General features: G+C 36.4%; 1 protein-coding gene across 3 annotated transcripts in view; it reads left to right on the top strand.

Moving 5' to 3' along the window:
* The window catches only part of SCLT1 (sodium channel and clathrin linker 1), a 253,924-nt gene that overhangs the window by 162,716 nt on the left and 69,107 nt on the right, over positions 1-22,101 (top strand). For all 3 annotated transcript variants that reach the window (XM_029235194.1, XM_029235192.1, XM_029235193.1), the window contains exons 15-18: positions 4,756-4,830; positions 6,733-6,878; positions 14,439-14,631; positions 20,150-20,346. In XM_029235194.1, coding sequence (XP_029091027.1) covers positions 4,756-4,830; positions 6,733-6,878; positions 14,439-14,631; positions 20,150-20,346 — 611 coding nt within the window. The remainder of the gene's footprint in view (positions 1-4,755; positions 4,831-6,732; positions 6,879-14,438; positions 14,632-20,149; positions 20,347-22,101) is intronic.

Raw genomic sequence — 22,101 nt, 5'->3', positions numbered from 1 at the left:
CGAGATTTTTGCCGTTTGATATTTTGTGGAGCTGGGAGGTCTCTTGTGGACCAGTGTCTTGAAATTGGCTCTCCCACCTCAGAGGCACAGCACTGACTCCTGGCTGCAGCACGAAGAGCCTTTCATCCACACGGCTCAGAATAAAAGGGAGAACAAGTAGAAAGAAAGGAAGGACGGGAGGGAGGGAGGGAGCGAGGAAGGAAGAAAGAAAGAAAGAAAAGAAAATAAAGTAAGGTAAAATTAAAAAAAAACAAAAAAAACAAAAAAAAAATGGACAGATAGAACCCTAGGGCAAATGGTGAAAGCAAAGCTATACAGACGAAATCTCACACAGAAGCATACACATACACACCCAGAAAAAGAGGAAAAGAGGAAAAAATAATAAATCTTGCTCTCAATGTCTACCTCCTCAATTTGGGATGATTCGTTGTCTATTCCGGTATTTCACAGATGCCGGGTACATCAAGTTGATTGTGGAGATTTAATCCGCTGCTTCTGAGGCTGCTGGGAGAGATTTCCCTTTCTCCTCTTTGTTCACACAGCTCCTGGTGTTCAGAGTTGGATTTGGCCCCGCCTCTGCATGTAGGTTGCCGGAGGGCATCAGTTCTTCGCTCAGACAGGACAGGGTTAAAGGAGCCGTTGATTCGGGGGCCCTGGCTCACTCAGGCTTTGGGGAGGGAGGGGTATGGAGTGCGGGGCGAGCCTGCGGTGGCAGAGGCCAGCGTGACGTTGCACCAGCCTGAGGCGCACCGTGTGTTCTCCCGGGGAAGTTGTCCCTGGATCCCGGGACCGTGGCAGTGGCGGGCTGCACAGGCTCCCCGGAAGGGAGTTTTGGAGAGTGACCTGTGCTTGCACACAGGCTTCTTGGTGGCGGCAGCAGCAGCCTTGGCATCTCGTGCCCGTCTCTGGGGTCCGCGCTGATAGCCGTGGCTGGCGCCCGTTTCTGGAGCTCCTTTAAGCAGCGCTCTTAATCCCCTCTCCTCGCGCACCAGGAAACAAAGAGGGAAGAAAAAGTCTCTTGCCTCTTCGGCAGGTCCAGACTTTTCCCCAGACTCCCTCCCGGCTAGCCGTGGTGCACTAACCCCTTCAGGCTGTGTTCACGCCGCCAGTTCTCTCCCTGCGCTCCGACCAAAGCCCGAGCCTCAGCTCCCAGCCCTGCCTGCCCCAGTAGGTGAGCAGACAAGCCTCTCGGGCTGGTGATTGCTCGTCGGCACTGATCCTCTGTGCGGGAACCTCTCTGCTTTGCCTTCCGCACTCCTGTTGCTGTGCTCTCCTCCGTGGCTCCGAAGCTTTCCCCCTCTGCCACCTGCAGTCTCCACCCGGGAAGGGGCTTCCTAGTGTGTGGAAACCTTTCCTCCTTCACAGCTCCCTCTCACTGGTGCAGGTCCCGTCCCTGTTCTTTGTCTCTGTTTATTCTTTTTTCTTTTGCCCTACCCAGGTACGTGGGGAGTTTCTTGCCTTTTTGGAGGCCTGAGGTCTTCTTCCGGCATTCAGTAGGTGTTCTGTAGGAGTTGTTCCATGTGTAGATATATTTCTGATGCATCTTGATGAAGAACGCTGCGATGTGACAATCCAACTTTAGTATTCTTAATCTTTAGTGTACTTCTCTGCAAGAACTGCAAGCCTTGATGACTCACTGGTTACAAGAAAAAGCTAGACATTGAAAACCAATGCAATATTGTTGCATTTGAATATTAATGTTTTCAAACACAGACTACTGAAGATATGTTTTCTGACTATAGGTTGTTCACTGGATAAACACCTCTGTGGCATGCTATTCAAGCCACCTTGGGTGTCAGGAAAGGAGCCTTCTGCTGCTCCTACCAGATGTACTGTGGTCATATCCTGAGGCCTCTGGGTATGGTTCTGGGTAGGGATGACAGTGCCAGATGTTGACAGAGGCTCACGTCCTTGCGAAAGACCTGCTAGTGTTGGAGGGTCTTTGGCACAGGCGAGGGATGGCTGTGGCTCGCCGTGTGGACAGGGACACTGGCAGCAGAAGTTCTGGGAAGTACTCCTTGGCGTGAGCCCTCCCAGAGTCTCGATATACCATGTTCTTGGACTGGAAGAATCAACATTGTGAAAATGACTCTACTACCCCAAGCAATCTACAGATTGAATGCAGTCCCTGTCAAAGTACCAATGGCATTTTTCACAGAACTAGAACAAGAAGTTTCACAATGTGTATGGAAATAGAAAAGACCCCGAATAGCCAAAGCAATCTTGAGAAAGGAAAACAGAGCTGTAGGACTTAGGCTTCCTGACTTCAGACTATAGTACAAAGCTACAGTAATGAAGGCAGTATGGTACTGGCACAAAAACAGAAGTATAGATCAATGGAACAGGAAAGAATGCCCAGAGATAAACCCACGTACATATGATCACCTTATCTTTGATAAAGATAATATACAATGGAGAAGACAACCTCTTCAATAAGTGGTGCTGGGAAAACTGGACAGCTACATGTAAAAGAATGAAGCTACAACATTCCCTAACACCATACACAAAAATAAACTCAAAATGGATTAAAGACCTAAATGTTAGGACAGACACTATAAAACTCTTAGAGGAAAATATAGGCAGAACACTCTATGACATAGATCACAGCAAGATCCTTTTTGACCCACCTCCTAGAGGAATGGAAATAAAAACAAAAATAAACAAATGGGACCTAATGAAACTTCAAAGCTTTTGCACAGCAAAGGAAACCATAAACAAGACGAAAAGACAACCCTGAGAATGGGAGAAAATATTTGCCAATGAAGCAGCTGACGAATGATTAATCTCCAAAATATACAAGCAGCTCATCACCTCAATATCAAAAAACAACCCAATCCAAAAATGGGCAGAAGACCTAAATAGACATTTCTCCAAAGAAGATGTACAGCTTGCCAACAAGTACATAAAAGGATGCTCAACATCACTCATCATTAGAGAAATGCAAATCAAAACTACAATGACGTGTCACCTCAGACCAGTCAGAATGGCCATCATCAAAAAATCTGAAACAATAAATGCTGGAGTGGGTGTGGAGAAAGGGGAACCCTCTTGCACTGTTGGTGGGAATGTAAATGGGTACAGCCCCTATGGAGAACAGTATGGAGGTTCCTTAAAAAACTACAAATAGAACTACCATACGACCCAGCAATCCTACTACTGTGCAGTTACCCTGAGGAAACCATAATTCAAAAAGAGTCATGTAGCACAATATTCATTGCAGCACTATTTACAATAGCCAGGACGTGGAAGCAACCTAAGTGTCCATTGACAGATGAATGGATAATGAAGATGTGGCACATATATACAATGGAATGTTACTCAGCCATAAAAAGAAACAAAATTGAGTTATTTGTATTGAGGTGAATGAATGTAGAGACTGTCATGCAGAGTGAAGTATGTCAGAAAGAGAAAAATTAATACCATATGCTAACTCATTTATATGGAATCTAAAAAATAAAAGAAACATGGCTCTGAAGAACCTAGGGTCAGGACAGGAATAAAGATGCAGCCTTAGAGAATGGACTTCAGGACACGGGGAGGGGGAAGGGTAAGCTGGGATGAAGTGAGAGAGTGGCATGGACATATATACACCACCAAATGTAAAATAGCTAGTGGGAAGCAGCCGCATAGCACAGGGAGATCACCTTGGTGCTCTGTGTCCACCTAGAGGGGTGGAATAGGGAGAGTGGGAGGGAAACGCAAGAGGGAGGGGTTATGGGGATATATGTATATGTATAGCTGATTCACCTTGTTATACAGCAGAAACTAACACACCACTGTAAAGCAATTACACTCCAATAAAGATGTTAAAAAAAATAAAGTTATGTATCTTATACACTAACAGTTCTATCTTAATAAAAGATAAATTTAGATTAATAATCTTATTTACAACATAGGTTTAAAGATCTTCTTATAATCAGAGTTCATTAATTTGGGATCATAATTTAGAAGCTTATTTTGAACTTTAAAAACATGTTGTTATATAGTATTTCTGTAAAATAAAGTTATGATAAAGATAATTGAATATTAGCCCTGTACTGTCAGCAAAGCAGGTTCATCCAGCGCATAATAGTAGAAAATAACCACACCCATTCTCAAAAATAGAGAAAAACAAATAGCTGTGAAGAGCCGGTCGTTATAATGATTGTTCTTAGTTTTAGTCTCATTTGCAAAATTTTAAATTTATTGAGTATTGATATGCTTGTTTGATTTTACTGATTAAAACCTTTCGAGTCAGAAATGTTTTATGTTCATGTTAATGAAACATTTTTACTGTGTCCACTGGCTGCTTATAAGTTTTGCCAAAGAAAATTAACTGTTCTAGAATTTATATACCCATTCATCTTTTAGGCCATAGGTTATCCTATGGTGTTGTGTCACTGTCTAGTTCTTTGTTACCTTTTAAAATATGTGGTAAGAGTATATGAAAAGGAAAACTGTAGTATGAGAAAGGGGTCTGATTTATTTTTTTCTCCCCAGAATCCCTCAGCCTCTGTTTTCCATCTAGTATGTTTACTTAGAACTTCTTGGCGTTCTATGCCAGAGGTGATCTCTGAAATCCTGAGATAGGTAGTTCTTTGAAGATTTGAATTTTTCATTTTTGTTTTTTTCCCCTAATAATCAATATGGTCCTGCTATACAAATAGGGTAAGTGTGGTATTCTTATTATGAACATATCATCTTCCTTTCTGTTTTTCCCCATTTTTCTTAAGGTTTTACAAATATATTTATTTACACCATGATTTGAATTTATAGGAGTGTGCTGAAAAACAAGGCCAAATTGAACGAGGCATTAGGGAGAAAAAAGCAGTGGAAGAAGAACTAGAAAAGGTAAAGAGAAAAAGGAAAAAATAACTACCTAAAACCCAACTGCAAGTATTCAGCATTACTGTCTGCTTTCATCATACTATCTACTAGCAACCCCTATATTATAAGTATTCTCCTGGTGAGTGCTTTTATTTGCTTGGAATATTATCAGAATCTGCATTTAAGTACTGGTATTGCCTGTATACATTTCTTAACAAGAGTGGCCACATTATTTGAACTTTTTACTTAAAGGTATAAATTTTACAAAGTAACTGTATTCCTTGCTTAGACCTCATCCCAATATTAAATTTTATTTTGTTTTCTTCTTAAATTTTCTGCCAACTCTTATTGGGTGTAGGCCATCTATAAATATAGAAAGTATATATAACCAAAAAAATTATAAAATGCTATGATTTTTACCTTTTTAAAAACACAGATTTTTAATCACAGTTAGGAAAGAATATTTACCCCAGTGACATTTGAGAACGAATATTGCAAGAAGTCTATAGTTTGAAATTTATTTCTTACTTAGATAACTCTTTTTATTTAGCAGTAAATATCCCACTCTTTTAAAATACCTTGGGGAGAAAAAGAGCTAAATTTGATTCAGCAAATCAAATTGTGTTTTAGGTGCTGCATTAGGAACTTTCATAGAGAGGTTAAGTAATTTACCCAATGTTAAAAAAATAGTAAATGGTAGAGTCAGAGTTTGATTTTCAAAGAAGAGCTATGTGTTATAAAAAACATGTGTTATATCTGTATTATTGATATAAAAGATTATGACAACATCAGATAGTAAAAGAGTAATTTACAAAGGAGAATATAGTATATAATCCCATTTGTGGGGGAAGAAAAAAAGAAATATGCATATTATGTTCAGGGTAGGCCATTCATGGTCACCACTCCTACAAGGTTGATCCCTTCTGAGTTTCCCTCTGTTATGGAATAGGGCTAGGTTCCATTTAGATTGGACCTGCCATCAGGGTTTGGGATGAATTTTTTTAATATCACATGGCATAGGTTAAGGAATAGGCTTTATTGGGGAAATGTAAAACCTACAAGACTAAAGGCAACAGGTAAAGAGAAGTCACAGGTTTCTCTTCTCCCAGTTTTCCACAGACAGGTATGCTATAGTCAAAATACTGCTGGTCCTGCAGTATAGGTCTGTATTTTAGTAGCAGGACATTGACATTTTAATACTCTGTCTTTTTGTAGAGCAGGAGTGACAAAGCAGTCTTGTCAGTGCGAGAAAACACAGGTTACTTGGCCAAGCATTCTGGATTGGAGGGTACCTGTGTGTAGGGTGTGTCTGAAAATGTGAACTGCCTAGCACCTGGAGACCTTGCAGTTCATGGGATGCTACAGCCTCTCTGTCATAGGTGGAAACCCAGTCTCACAGGAAGCAGAGCTTGAATACAACCACTTCTGCTAGCGAAGGGGAAACCCCCATTTCAGCTAGATCATTGTCTGGTTAACCTAGAGATTCTGGACTCACTTTCAGATAGTTCTACTCATTGCACCACAGAATGTGTCTGTACTTTTGAATATTGCAATACAGAATTATCTTAAAAGTGGTCATCAAAGAATCAAAGCAGTTGTCTCCAAGTGATAACATTTAGAGTATTTTTTTAATTTCAGCTATTTTATATTTCTTTCTAGCATTTATTAAAACTATTTGAATAGTATAATGAGCCTGAATAATTTCAAAAAATAAGCAATTACTTTATATGTCAGTTTTCAGCATTTTATTTTGTAAATGTGAAACAACCAAAATTAATTATTGTTATATTCTAATGTTATAATGGGACAGATGAACACATGATCATGAGTTTTTATTTCTCATCATTTATTTCAGTTTCTAAACTGTATAATTTCTTAAGATAATTTCCTTGTGCAAAGTAATATACATATAAGCCTCTTCTGCAGATTTACCTTGAAGGCAGAATAAATGAAAATGATTACAGAAAACTAGAAGAAATGCACCAAAGATGCCTGGTTGCCGAACGTTCAAAAGATGATCTTCAGCTAAGACTTAAGACAGCAGAAAATAAAATGAAACAACTTGAAATAAAGTAAGTTATTCTTTTGGATTTTCAGAATTCATACAATTTTTGAGATTTTTTAGTTTTTATAGGACTCATAATTATATCTTATGTTGAAAAAAGACTTTTTAGCACCAAATAGTATTTCTTTTCAAGATTATTTTTGAAAACTAATTTCTTCAGGAAGAAAAGATACAGTACTGTACCATTTTATTTTAAGTTTCTTGTTTCTGGCAGTTAAATAGGATGTTCATAAGATCATTTTTTTCATACTAACTATGCAGCTATTACAGTAGCTTGCTTATAATTATTGCTTTTATACTCAGAGGTATTGAATATTCAGTAATAATCCATCATTTGTATTTATTACATTGTCTATTAAAATGATAGATTTATAATCTGGCCTATCCATTCTGAATATTTCTCTACCTTTTCCCCCCAGAGTATTACTTACTATAGTAAAACTTACTCAAGTTGAATGAAGTTTTGATCTCTGTTACAGAATATGTTTAATAGTTATTTTAAAAGAGGAATGATATCAGCAGTATGGCAGAATAGGAGGTCCCCAGCCCATGTCTCTCCACAGAAACAAATATTTGGCAGGCATCCATAGACAAAAATGCCTTTGTGGGAGCACTGGAATCCAGGTAGGAGGTTGCAAAGCCTTAGTGGAGCCCAAAAATGAGGAGGCATGCCTGCACACCAGTGGCAGGCCCTCCAACTGTGGTCCCATCTATGAACCCAAAGCAGCCCCATCTTCCTGTGGATTTGACTCCAGCCCTCCTTGCCCAGTCCCGCACCTAGCCTCTTCCGAAGGAACCCTTATAGGTACTCTCAGTAATAGGCCTGCCAACCTCAGACCTGGCTGTGGCCGCCGAAGCATTCCCATTACCCAGCTCCAGTTCCACTCTCCTGCAGCCTGAACATAATGCTGCCCATCCAGGAACCAGCCCAGTAACCTCACGGGAGCACTAATGGAACCATTGGAAGCCACACCTGACTGTGCCCCTGGTAACAAGTCTGCCAGTGACGGACCAGACTGCACACCCAACAAAAGCCACAAGACATGGATCCAGCCCTGTTCTACCACAGTTTGAGGCAGTCTTACATGGCCAGGGATTCACCCAAGGGACCCAGCAGAAGCCACTCTTGTAGATGCCCCCATTACAGGCCTCAGACCTGACTATGATCCCTGAAGCAGTCTGTGACCCAGCTCTAGTCCCACCCTACCACAGTCCAGAAGCAGTTCTGCCTGCCCATAGGCCAGCCCAGTGAACATGACAGGAGCACCTTAGAATCCTAACAGACACAACACCTGACTGCACCCCTGGTTACAGGTCTGCCAACCATGGACCTGGCAACAACCACATGACATGGTTTCAGTCCCACTTAGCTGTGATCCCAGAGGCAGTCCCATCAGTTCTGAGACAAGACAGGAGAAGGTCTTTAGCTGCCAAAACCAGTCTAAAGACTGGAAGAGGAGTCTGCTCCTTCAAATGCACAGATAGCAACAAAGAATCAAGCAAACATGACACCACCAAAGAAAACTAATAAGGCTCTAGTAATCAATGCAAAACAAATGGAGATCCATGAACTTCTAGACAAAAAATTAAAAATAATTGTCTTAAGGAGCTTAATGAACACAGATGGTCAACTACATGAAATCAGGAGAACAATACATGAACAAAATGAGACGTTTAACAAAGAAATTGAAACCATAAAAGAATCAGTCAGAAATCCTAGAGCTGAAGAATACAGTGATTGAACTGAAAAAATTCAACAGAGAGCTTTATCAGCAGACTTGGTCATGCAGAAGAAAAATCAGCAAACTCAAAGACTGGTCATTTGAAATCGTGCAGTGAGAAGAAAAGAAAAAAGAATGAAAAAAGAGTGAAGAAAACCTACATGATTTATGAGACATCTTGAAGTGAATCAGTATCCACATTATGAAAATCCTGGAAGGAGCAAAGTATGAGAAAGGGGTAGAAAGTTTATTTAAAGAAATAATAACAGAAAACTTCCCAAATCTGGGGAGAGTAATGAATGAACATCCAGATCCATGATGACCAAAGAACAACAAATAGAGTGAACATCAGGAGCTTCATTTGACACATTATAATCAAAATGTCAAAAGTCAAAGAAAAAAGAATTTGAAAACAGGAAGAGAAAAGGGACTCATCACATACAAGGGACTCCCTCCACCCCTGCATAAAACTATCAATGGATTTCTCAGAAGAAATCTTGCAGGCCAAGAGAGAGTGGCATAATATATTCAAAGTGCTGAAAGAAAAAACTAGGAACCAAGAATACTATACTCAGCAAAGCTCTCCATCAGAAACAAAGTAGAGATAAAAACTTTCCCAGAAAAAAAGAGATCAAAAGGAAGTTCATCACACTAGACTTACTGTACAAGAAATAATAAAGGGAGTTTTTCAAGTTGAAATGAAAGGACACTAATTAGCAACATAAAAACATGAAAGTATAAACCTTTAGTCGTAAAGATAAGTATATAGTCAAATTCAGAATACTCTAACACTGTAATGGTGGTACATAATCACTTTTAACTCTGGTATAGAAGTTAAAAGATAAATTTTTTGAATAACAGTAGGTACAATAATGTGTCAGTGGATATACAGTATAAAAAGTTGTAAATTATACATCAATAACATAAAATGTGAGAGAGCAGAGAAGTAAAATTGTAGAGATTGTTATGTGATTGAAGCTAAGTTGTTACCAGGTTAAAATAGACTAACTCTAAGATGTTTCATGTAAGCCTCATGCCAGTCACAAAGAAAAAATGTGTAATAGGTACACAAACGATAAGGGAATGAAAGCATAGTACAAAAATCAACAAGAAGACAACAAAATAGTAATAAAGGAACCAAGGAACTACAAAACAGAAAACAATTAACAATATGGCAATAGTTATGTCCTTACCTATTAATAATGACTTTTAATGTAAGTGGATTAAATTCTCCAATCAAAATACATAGAGAGGCTCAATGGATTAAAAATCAAGTTCCAGCTATACATTGCCTACCAGGGACTGATTTTAAATATGAAGAAACACATAGACTAACAGTTACAGGATGGCAAAAGATAGTCCATGCAAATGGGTACCCAAAAGATAGCAGGGTGTCTTATATCAGACAAAGTAGACTTTAAGTAAAAAACTGTCACAAGACCAAAGATGGTCATTTTATAATGATAAAAGGGTTAATTTGTCAAGAGAAAATAGCAATCATAACACTATATGCACTCAACATCAGAGCACCTAAGTATAATAAAGCAAATATTAACAACTGAAGGGAGAAATAGAGAGCAAACAATGATACTAAGGAACTTCAGTACCTCACTTTCAACAATAGGTAGATCATCCAGACAGAAAATCAATAAGAAAACAGCACATTTGAGCAATGCTAAAGAACAAATAGACCTAACAACATTCTATACAACAGCAACACAGTGCACATTCTTCTCAAACATGCACAGAACATTCTCCAGAATAGATCATATGATAGGCCACAATGTAAGTCTTAGCAAATGTAAGAAGATTGAAATTATATCAAGTATCTTTTCCAATCACAATGGTATGAAACTGAAATGCAGTAACAGGAGAAAAATTGAAAAATTAACAAATAGGTGGAAATTAAATATCACACTCCTGAGCGACCAGTGGGTCAAAGAAGAAATCAAACAGGAAATCAATAAATATCTTGAGGCAAACAAAAATAGAAACAAAATATACCAAACTTATGGGATGCAGCAAAACCAGTTCTTAAAGGAAAGTTTACAGTGATAAATGCCCTACGTTAAGAAAAGAAAGATGTCAAATAAACAACCCAACTTTACACCTTAAGGACCTAGAAAAAGAAGGAAAAACTAAGCCCAAAGTTAGGAGAAGGAAGGAAATGACAAAGATTAGAGCAGAAATAGAGAATCTTTTTTAAAAATAGAAAAGATCAACCAAACTAAGACTCGGTGTTTTAAAAAGATAAACAAAATTGACAACCCTGTAACTAGACTAAGAAAAAAAGAGAAAAAACTCAATAAATAAAAATCAGAAATAAAAGAGGACACATTACCACTGATACCACACAAATATAAAGGACCATAGGAGACTACTATGAACAATGATATGGCAACAAGTAGGACAACCATGAAGAAATGGATAAATTACTAGAAACATACAACCATACGAGAAATAGAAAATCTGAACAGATCAGTTACTCTTAAGGAGACTGAATCAGTAAACAAAAACCTCCTTGGATTTTTGAAACATTCAGAACCGGGTGGCTTCACTGATGAATTCTACCAAACATTTAAAGATTTAATGCCAGTCCTTCTTAAACTCTTTCATAAAATTGAAAAAGAGAGAACATTTCCAAACTCATTGTACGAAGCCAACATTACTCTGATACCAAAGCAAGACAAAGATACTATAAGAAAATAAAATTACAGGCTAATATCCCTGATGAACATAAATGCAAAAATCCTAAAAAGAAAAATTCAAGAGTGTATTAAAAGGATCATAGTGGGATTAAAACATAGGATGCAAGGATGCTTTTGACATACACAGATCAATAAATGTGATACAACACCACATTAAAGAATGAGGGATACAATTCATATGATCATTTCAATAGATACAGAAAAAGCATTTCACAAAATATAATTCGTAATAAAAACTCTCAACAAATTAGATGTAGAAGAAATGTTCCTCAACATAGGAAAGGCCATATATAACAAGCCCACAATTAATGTCATACCCAGTGGTGAAAAACTGAAAGTTTTTTTTTAAAGATCGTGAAAAAGACAGGAGTGCCCACTCTTGCCACTTCTGTTCAATATAGTACTGTATGTTTTAGAGAAATTAGACAAGAAGAAAATACAAAACGTATCTAAATTGGAAGAGAAGTAAAATTGTCTTTGTTTACAGATGACATGATCCCATATATTGAAAACTGGAGACTCAACCACAAAGCCATTAGAACAAATACATGAATTTACTAACAACAAACTGTATGAAAAAGAGATTAACAATTCCATTTACAATACCACCAAAAAGAATAAAATGCTTAGAATGAATTTATAACCAAGGAGGTGAAAAACCTGTACACTGAAATCTAAAAAACATTGAGGAAGTAAGTTGACAAAGTCACAAATAAATATAAAGATGTGTTTATAAACTGAATGAAGCAATAATGTTAAAATGTCCATACTACACAAAGCCATCTATAGATTCAATAAAATCCCTATCAGATTTCCAATGGTGTTTTCACAGAAATAGAAAAAAGTCCTAAAATTCATAAAGAACCTCAAAAGACTCTGAATAGCCAAAGCAGTCTGGAGCAAGAACAAAAATCTGGATGCATCACACTTCCTAATTTCAAAATATATTACAAAGCTTTAGTAATCAAAACAGTACAATACTGGCATGAAACAGATGTATAGATTATGGCACAGAGTAGAGAGTGCAGAAATAAATACACATTTGTAGTCAATAGATCTTTGACAGGGGTGCCAAGAACACACATGGAGAAAGGATAGTCTGTTCAATAAATGGTGCTGGGAAAACTGGATATCCACATGAAGAAGAAAAATTGGACCCTTATGTCACACCATGTACAAAAATAAGGTTATAATGGATTAAAGGCTTAAATGTATGTTCTGAAAGTATAAAATTACCAGAAGAAAACATAGGGAAAAAGCTTCTTGACGTTGGTCTTGGCAGCGGTTTTTTTGAATATGACCCCACAAGTACAGGTAACAAAAGCAAAAATAGACCAGTGGAATTACATCAAACTAAGAACTTTCTGCATAGCAAAGAAAACAGTCAACAGAGTGAAGGGACAACCTATGACATAGGAAAAATGTTTGCCAATAATACATCTGATATGGAGTTAATTTCCAAAATATGTAAGAAACTTAACAACTCAAGAGCAAAAAAGAAAAAAAAAAAAAAAAAACGGAAAAAGAAAAAAACACATAAATTAGGCAAAAGACCTGAACAGATTTTTCCCAGAAGAAGACTTAGATAGCCAATAGATATATCAAAAGGTACTCATCATCACTTATTATCAGGGAAATGCAAATCAAACCCACTGTGAGGTATTACCTCACACCTGTTAGGATGGCCTTTGTCAAAAAGGCAAAAGATAACAAGTGTTGGCAAGAATGTGGAGAAGGGAGAACGCTTCTATGCTGTTGGTGAAAATGTAAATTAGTACAGCCACTATGGAAAACAGTATGGAGGTGCCTCAAAACATTAAAAATAGAACTACCATATAAGCCAACAATCCTATTTCTGGGTATAGATCCAAAGGCAACAAAATCATTGTTTCAAAGAGATATCCGCACTCCCATGTTCATTGCAGTCAGTATTATTGACAATAACCAAGATATGGAAACAACCTAAGTGTCTGTTGACAGAAAAATGGATAAAGGAAAGGTGGTGTGTGTGTGTGTATGTGTACATATGGGGATGGATATATATTTTTTTTTCTCTAAGAATCTCCTCCTTTCTCTATTTTTTTCTTATAAATAATTTGTTGGAAAACTGGGTTGTTGGTATTGTAGAGTTTCCTCTACCTATATGCATATATGTGGTGTCATTTACCTTGTTTCCTGCCCCATGCAGTTCCTAAAAACTAACAACTAAATCAAGAGGCTTGATCTGATTCAGCTTTCACTTTTTTTGTAAGAATGCTTTATAAATGGTAATATTTTGGACTCCTGTTTGGAAGCACATAATGTGTCGTTGTTTTTGATCTCAGCATCTCTCTGACTTGAGCATTTTTTGAGGATCATTGCCTAGATCCATCATTTCATTAGAAATAAGCCAAAGTTGAGATAGGAAAGAAGGGGCTACAAGTATTATGGGGGTAAAGGACCTTCTATATTCCCTGTGACACCTATTGACCAGGGAATGTTCACAGTATTTGATTATCTGGGATTGAAAAGATGGAAATTTAAAAGATAGGAATAAAAATTAGCAGTATACTGAAACAAGATACATGTCTGGAGGTTGTGTCACTCAATAATCCATTGTTGAGAAAGTTCCAGAAATATAACCTATTTAACCTGTGATAAAACAAGAAGTTTATACAACTAGAAGTTTATAAAAACCGTTTCTAAGACATGTAACAGGAAAATATGAATTGGGTCTTATTATAATTCATAATTTATTGTAGTCAGCTAATGTCTTCCTACAGAGTTGATTGATAATGAAAGGAGTTTTGACTATTATCTACTCCACCTTCCTCACCATTAGCTTTAGTTTGTCCCCTTGAAGTCCTCTTTACACAGTGATTCTCAGTGTTCGTAAAAATTTGAAAGAGGTTTCACATTGACTTTCTAGGTGAGTGATAACAGTTCAGCTTATCTATTCTTAGTTAAGATTGCTTAAATTGAACGTACTTGCCTCGTGTAACGTAACATTGTGAAACCACATAGTTTAAGTCTATAGTGAAGAGAAATGGCTCAGAACAAAGAAAACAGGTCTACAGTGTAAAATATAGACAGACTTCTTGACTTCTGTTGCATTTCATTAAGTTTAAAGGTTCCTTTTGTTTTGTTTTTTTTATTCAGTTCCTCGGAAGAGATATCACGTTGCCAAGAAATGATTCAGAAACTTCAAAATGTATTGGAGTCTGAGAGAGAGAACTGTGGATTTGTCAGTGAACAAAGGCTGAAACTTCAGCAGGAAAATGAACAGTTACAGAAACAGACTGAGGATTTAAGAAAGATTGCTCTCGAGGCTCAAAAAAAAGCCAAATTAAAGGTGTTTTCAAAACTAGTTAGAATTAAATGTGTACTTGTGAAAATCAAAATATAGAGAATATTTACAGAGACCTAGTAGAACATTTTTAAGGTCTTTTTTTTTTTTTGCCTTCTCATCAGATAGCACTAAATCATAATGCAGAGTGTTAGCCAGTCTTTTCTTTATTGTAGAACTTGGCAAGCATACTTGAAAATGATTGCTTTCACTATTCACACACAAAAAAGTTCTTTTCCAACCATGAAATGCACTGATATTCCTGCCAAAGCAATTTAAGCAGTGCTAGCAAAACTATAGATTAGATAACTTCACGGACTGCCGTCCTCTCTTTTCCCTCCATAATAGCCTCTCGAAAATAGAACTCTTAAAACTAGCTGTATAGCGGATGGTACGTCAGTATGCTCTGAGAACCCCTCATAGGTAGTCTAAAAATTCCATGACAGGAAGAAAGCAAGGGACAAAAATCTCCTCTGGAAGAAAATTCCCTTTTATTTTCTCTCTCCTTCCCCCCTTCTTTACTCTAATGCTTACATGGTTTGGCAATAGGAACATGATAACCTGTTTGAGGGAGTTTCAAGCACAGGTATCACCATCAACATGTTGCTTGCCTTTCCCCATTCCACGTGACTTTTGTAAAAAGTGGCATTAACTCTTTATGATAAAGCTCTATATTTTCCAGTTTTGTAGTAAGGATATGGGGTGGTAACATTAGTGTTTCACTTTTTTCTTGTTATTATGAGCTCTCATAAGAACTCACATTCCAACCTAATTCATATCAGTGTATATTAATTGAATGCCTCCTTTTGCAAGTATCAAACACTGTGATTATTTATAAAAGCTTGAACTCTGAAAAAGAGACCCTTACATATGCAAAGAAGCTTGTGCTTTGTGCTTTAGACTATGAGAAATCTTTGAAAAACAAAGGGGCAAAGTCATACTACCAGACATCAAGACTTGATATAAAGGTATAGTAATTAAGATAGTGTGTAATCTATATAAGAATAATCGACCTGATCAATGGAACAACATAAAGTCCAGGAACAAACCCACTTTTCATAATCACCTCATTTATAACAAAGGCACCACGGAAGTTCAATAGGGAAAGAATTATCTTTATGACAAATAATGCTAGATCTTTACAATAAATCATGCTAAAATAATAATAGGTCAACTGGGTCCATATTTTAAAAATAAACCTTGACCCCTATATCACACCATACATTTAAATTAATTTGAGCTGTCTTGTAGACCTAAATGTGAAATATTAAATGATGGAACTTAAGGAGAAAATCTTCATGACCTTAAGAAAGAATTTCTTAAACAACACAAAGAGAACTGATTATAATGAAAAGATAGATGAATTGGATTTCATTAAAATTAAGATTTTTTAAGTCATCCAAAAGAGACACCATTGAGAGAGTGAAAAGTGGAAGAAAGAATTTATAATACATACAACCAAAAAAAAGGACTCATTTCTAGAATATAAAAACTTTCACCAATTAATAAGGAAATAATTAATAAGGAAAAAACGTTTAACAATCAGGAGAAAACAGACACCCCATTTCCAAAAATGGGCAAAAGAATTAAATAGATGCTTTATAAAAGAATATATGAAAAAATGTTCAACTTCATTATCTGTCAGGGAAATATAATTAAACCTATAATGAGGTACTACTGCATAGCTACCAGAATGACTAAAATTTTAAAACTGACAATATCAAGTGTTGACAAAGTTGTAAAACAGCTGGTGGTTTCATGTTATTTTGGGGAGTGTAAATTGGTACAACCACCATTTGGCAGTATCTTTTAAAGCTGGACATACATGCATACTATGCCAAATAATAATAATACTGGCTACATACCCAACAGGTATGAGTGCTTGTGTTCATCAAAACATGTGTATAAGAATATCCATAGAAGTTTTAATCATATCAAAACACTGAAAATAACTCAAATGTCCATCAACATGAGATGATATAAATAAACTGTGGTATGTTCATGTATGGGAATAGAAGAAAGAAATGAACTATGTCTATAAGCAATGGTGGGTGAGTCTCACAGACATAATGTTGGACAAAGAAGCCAGACATAAAAAAGCTTATAGTCTATTAATTTCATTATATGAAAGTGAAGAATGGGCATAATTACCTATAAGGATGGGATCAGAATAATGGTTACATTGTAGGTGGGTGAATATTGATTAGAAGGGCATGTGAGAGAGCCTCCTGTGGTACCTAAATCTGGGTTGTGACTCTGGTATGTCAGTATACATGTAAAAGTTGGTTGTATCCTTAAGATTCATGTACTTCATTGTAAGAGAGAGAGAAATAAATCTTGGCAGAGAAAAGTGGGTAGGATTATAGATAGAACAGGAGTGGCTATGGGTTTGATAATTATAGAAGCTGGGTGATAGGCGTATAGAGATTCATTGTAATAGTCTTTCTATTTTGTGTATGCTTGAAAGTTTCCACACTGAAACATTTACATAATTTAAAAAAAAGTCAATGTACTTCAGTGAAAAAATGTTAAATCTTCATCTTGTTTTAAATTTCATATGGATTAATAACTAAAAACTATTAATGATGATTTTCCCCACTTGATACTGCACCTGTTCTGTCTTTAACCATTCAGGATAGTAACTGATGTTTCTTGGAAAACAAAAAGATGACAGAAAGCTTATCTACCAAAAATGCTCCCTTTGTGCCAAGTCTGCATCTAGCTTAAGAGAAGAATCATTGGTAAATAAGGGACAAAAGTTCTGAACCAACTAGATAGCTGTAATTCTATTTTATGGAGGAGGGCTGTCAGATAAATTTCTCCTTTGTAGCCAATTCCTTCTTTGACAACATAGGAATCTAGTGCTACACTTTGCAGCTTTTCTCCTCCTTGAAAAAGAGTGTGATCTTTCATAGATAAACTGAAAGGAGCCAAAAAGATCAAGACAGTTGGATGTTGAGAGGTCGGTTGGCTGAGAACCTTAACAACTTATTATATGAAGTTTTCATTTGATCTTAACAACTTATTATATGAAGTTTTCATTTGCTGTCCTTTCTGCCCCAGCTTTCTCTTTTCCTAACTCCTCCTCCCTTCTTTCTGAAAAGGATCTCCATATCTCTGTGGTATGAATACCCCTCATAAAAATATAAAGTTAGGAAATGGATAGTTTTTAGCAATCTTGTCTACTTTTGAGTAGTTTTCTGCAGAGGAAGGACACAAAAGAAGAAGGGAAGGAGACCATAAATCCTTTTTCCCAACCCAACATTCTGAATTGAATCATTAGTAGGACTTTTGTTGTTATAGAAGACATGGTTGTTTTGGTCCTTATCCTTCCAACATCAGCGTAGACCTGTCCGGTTTAACAATCGGAATTGCATCAGCTGAAGGATCTGGGGTTTGTTTGAAGACTAAATTTTGATACCAGAAAGCTATCATTTATTCAGTCTACAGATATGTTTTGACATCCTTACTGTGATTCAGGTGCTGAAAATGTAATAGTAAACAAAAAAGACATGGTCCCCATCCTTAAAAACTTATTTGCATGGAGGTGGGAAAACTTTAAATGTATCTTTGCAAACTAATAAATGCCCTTTGGGAAAAGCGTAGGGCACTATGAGAGCTTTTTCTAGATAGATGGTAAGAGAATTTCCCTGTAGGATCAATAATTGAGCTGGATTCTAAAAGCTGACTAGAGATAACTAAGATAAGCAGGAGGGGAAAGATTATTCCAGAGAAAGGGAACAACATGTGAAAAGACCCAAGAATGAGAAGGCATTGTGGCAGAAACAAAGAAAGAGAAGGGAATAGTAGCATAATACAAGCTTGTAGAATTAGAGACAGGTTATCATGAAGGACGGTAGAAAAAGGCTTGTCAAACTGCAAATAGATTTTCCAATTGGAAATGGGGAGTTAAGTAGGCAGGAAGAGTGCTAAAGCTATATAGATGCATAGATCAGTTTTTAATACATGTGTGAGAGAGACAGAGACAGAATTAAATACTTCCACTTAAGATGTCAGAACCATGGCTTCTCCAGAGAAAGTGAAGATTGAGGCAGGGAAGGATGTTCAATTCTAAATTTGTAGAATTCAGTAATTCAAAAATTGTTTAAATCGAGCAGAGTCACGGAGCTTCAGGAGGCTTGCACAGCAGTAATATAATACACAATTAATAAATCCAAAGTTGTTTTTTCCAGTGCCAGTGTTTATAAAGTCAAATTTCTACTTGTGTACCATTTGAGAAAACAAATTTAAGAGTTTTAGGAAGTTGTTGCATTTAGCAGGGGTAGTGAGGACAGGATGTTTGCAGTTTTCCCCCATGAGCCGTGGGTTTAGCTGTTGTTGAGTTTTCTTTGGTGTTTTTGAATTGGTAAAATCGAGTTCCTCATTCATTCTTTTTTGAGTTTAAAAGCAGCCATATTTAATCAATCACTAGAGGTCATTCCAGCTGTCACCATTTTTAAATCACATTAGAATATCACAAGATAGATATTCTTTATAATATTTCTTTAGTGTAGCAAGATAAAGATGGCCTGAGAGTGCACCAAAGAAATTGTTCTTGTAACTATTTAACTATTTCCTCAATTGCCTGAAGTATGGTAATAGGTAGTTTCATTCTAGCTGCATACAAAAGCAGACAGTTCACTACATACACTGGGTACTTTAGGACATTAGGGTTAATTCTCTCCCTGAACCCAGCTGAGAAAGCTTTTAGGGTATCCAAAGAGCATTTATTTGTATGTTCATTCTGCATTAAGGTATTTTTACTATAATGACATAAATAACCTAGAAATAACTGAAGACATTTCCATATGAGTTTCTGAAAATCACTGTAGTCTTTTCCTGAAAAACAAAATACATTGTTCATTTATACTGTAACTGAAGTGGTAAAGGAATTCCTGCCCTTTGAAAGACAATCTGAACTTTAGTATGTAAATCAAAAGTGACTTAAGGAACTTCTAAGATGAGCTTCTCATGAGCACATCAGAGTGCTGGGAGGATGGCATACTTGGAGAGGGCGTGGAAGCTCCGCACTCCCCCTACATCCATACCTTGCTCGGTGTGTCTCTTCTATTTGACTGTGCGGAAGTTGTATCCTTTATAATAAACCAATGAACACTTCTTGTGTTTTAAAAACATAAATGGCTTCCGTTTAAACCCAACTCTCAGTTACTGAGAGCATGAGTATTTTCTATGGATTCTGGCAAGAAAAGTAAAAGTAGATGATGAGAGCAGCTTTATTTCAGATAGTATACTTCTTTCCTACTGGCATTTAAGGTGTTGGGGAAAGTGGTGAAAAATTTGTAGTCCATCATAATTCTGGTTTCATTAAATTTATGTTATAAAATAGCATAAGTCTTCATCTGTGATGGAGACAAATTATAAACTTAATTTTTATATAGGTTTCTCATCCAAATATTTCTATGCCGCAAACACAAAAAAATGATTCCTTTTGTATATATCATTGATCAGTATATCTCCTAGAAAAACAGAGAAGAAAAAATACTGTGTTCATTTTATTCCTTAGATCAGTACGATGGAGCATGAATTTTCAATAAAGGAACATGGGTTTGAAGTTCAGTTAAGAGAGATGGAAGACAGTAATCGAAATTCCACGGTTGAACTGAGGCATCTCTTAGCAACTCAGCAGAAGGCAGCCTGTAGGTGGAAAGAAGAAATGAAGAAACTCACTGAGAGTGCGGAAATTAGAATCAGTAGTCTAAAGTAAGTCCACTATTAACTGTTTGATACATTTTACAGAAGAAATTATTTAACTTTTAGTTTAATGTTCTTGCCATAATCTTTTTTGTAAAAATGTATAAATCTGGGCCTTGTACTTATATATTTTATTCAGCAAATATTTATTAAACTACTATGAAAAATATTAAGCATTATAAACCAAACTATTACTGTTTGTTTTATAAATTTTATGCATACTTCAGAAAATACAGTGATTTTTGTTGGACATAGCAGTTTAGAATCTTAATACTATTTGCATATAGATATAGCATATAGCATCTGTAGTTGCAACAAAATCTATTTGGCCTGCAAAGCCTAAAATATTTGTTCTCTGGCCCTTTAAGAATTTGCTGACCCATGCAGAAAGAACTTGAACATTTATGACGAATGAAATGGGAAGCTATGAAGGGCTTTTAGCAAAATGATATAATCAGGCTTAACTGTTCAACAGGTCATTTTGACTGCTGTGTGATGAATAGACTGGAGAGGGTCAAGGGTAGAAGAAGAGAGAAGGCAAACCAGTACTGTAATAATCCAAGTAAAAAATGATGGTAACTTGGATTAAGTTTTGAAGGACTGAAAATCATTTTTTTAAAAAGTTTGCTTTGGGCCGTGTTAAGTATGAGCCACGTAAAAGGCATTTAAGTCAGAATATCAACTTGTTAGTTGGATACATAAGTTTGGAGTTCAGGAAAAATATTGCAACAGGAGCAGTATATTTGGAAATCACTAACATACACATGATTTTTAAAGTCATGGAATGAGAAGGTATGGAAACGAAGTCTGGATAGGGAAATTAAGCTATCCAAGGACTAACTTATGAAAATTAGTTTGGAGAGATGAAAATTCCACTGAGACTGAGAAAAAATATTGAGACAAACAAGAATCAAGACAGAATGATTTAAAAAAAAATTCAAAAAGAGTAAGCGATAAAAATAGGTGATGTTTACATTTTACAGATAAACTGAGGCTGAGGGAGGTTAAGGAACTTGTTCAAGGTCACATAGCTAGCAAAGTGACAGATCCTGGTTTCAAATTTAGGCGGCTCATGTGAAGACAACATAGTCCTAACCATTAAGGTTTGTGGGGGTTTTTTGCGTTTTATTATTTTTTTAATTGAAGAATATTTGCTGTACAATATTATATGTCACAGGTATACAGTATAGTGATTCACAATATTTAAAGGTTTTATTTAATTTATATAATAATTATTATAAAATATTAGCTATTTTCCCTGTGTTGTACAATATATCCTTTTGCTTATTTTATACCTAATAGTTTGCAACTCTTAATCCACTACCCCTATACTGACCCTCCCCACTTCCCTCTCCCCACTGGTTACCACTAGTTTGTTTTCTGTATCTGTGAGCCTGCTTCTTTTTTGTTGTATTCACTAGTTTCTTTTTTATGGCTGAGTAGTATTCCATTGTGTATATACTCCACATCTTTTTTTATCCATTCATCTATTGATAGACACTTAGGTTGCTTCCATGTCTTAGCAATTGTAAATAATGCTGCTATGCACGTTGGAGTGCATGTATCTTTTCGAATTAGTGGTGGGGTTTTTTATCGTATATATACCCAAGGGTGGAATTGCCAGGTCCCATGGTAGTTCTATTTTTAGCTTTTGAGAAACCTCCACACTGTTTTCCACAGTGGGTGCACCAATTTACATTCCCACCAGCAATGTATGAGGGTTCCCTTTTCTCCACATCCTTGCCACCATTTGTTATTTGTGTT

This window comes from Monodon monoceros, unplaced genomic scaffold (genome assembly GCF_005190385.1).
Source record: "Monodon monoceros isolate NGI ecotype Baffin Bay Population unplaced genomic scaffold, NGI_Narwhal_1 Super_Scaffold_20, whole genome shotgun sequence".
Taxonomy (NCBI): Eukaryota; Metazoa; Chordata; class Mammalia; order Artiodactyla; family Monodontidae; genus Monodon; species Monodon monoceros.
This window is presented reverse-complemented; position numbering and strand designations above follow the sequence as displayed.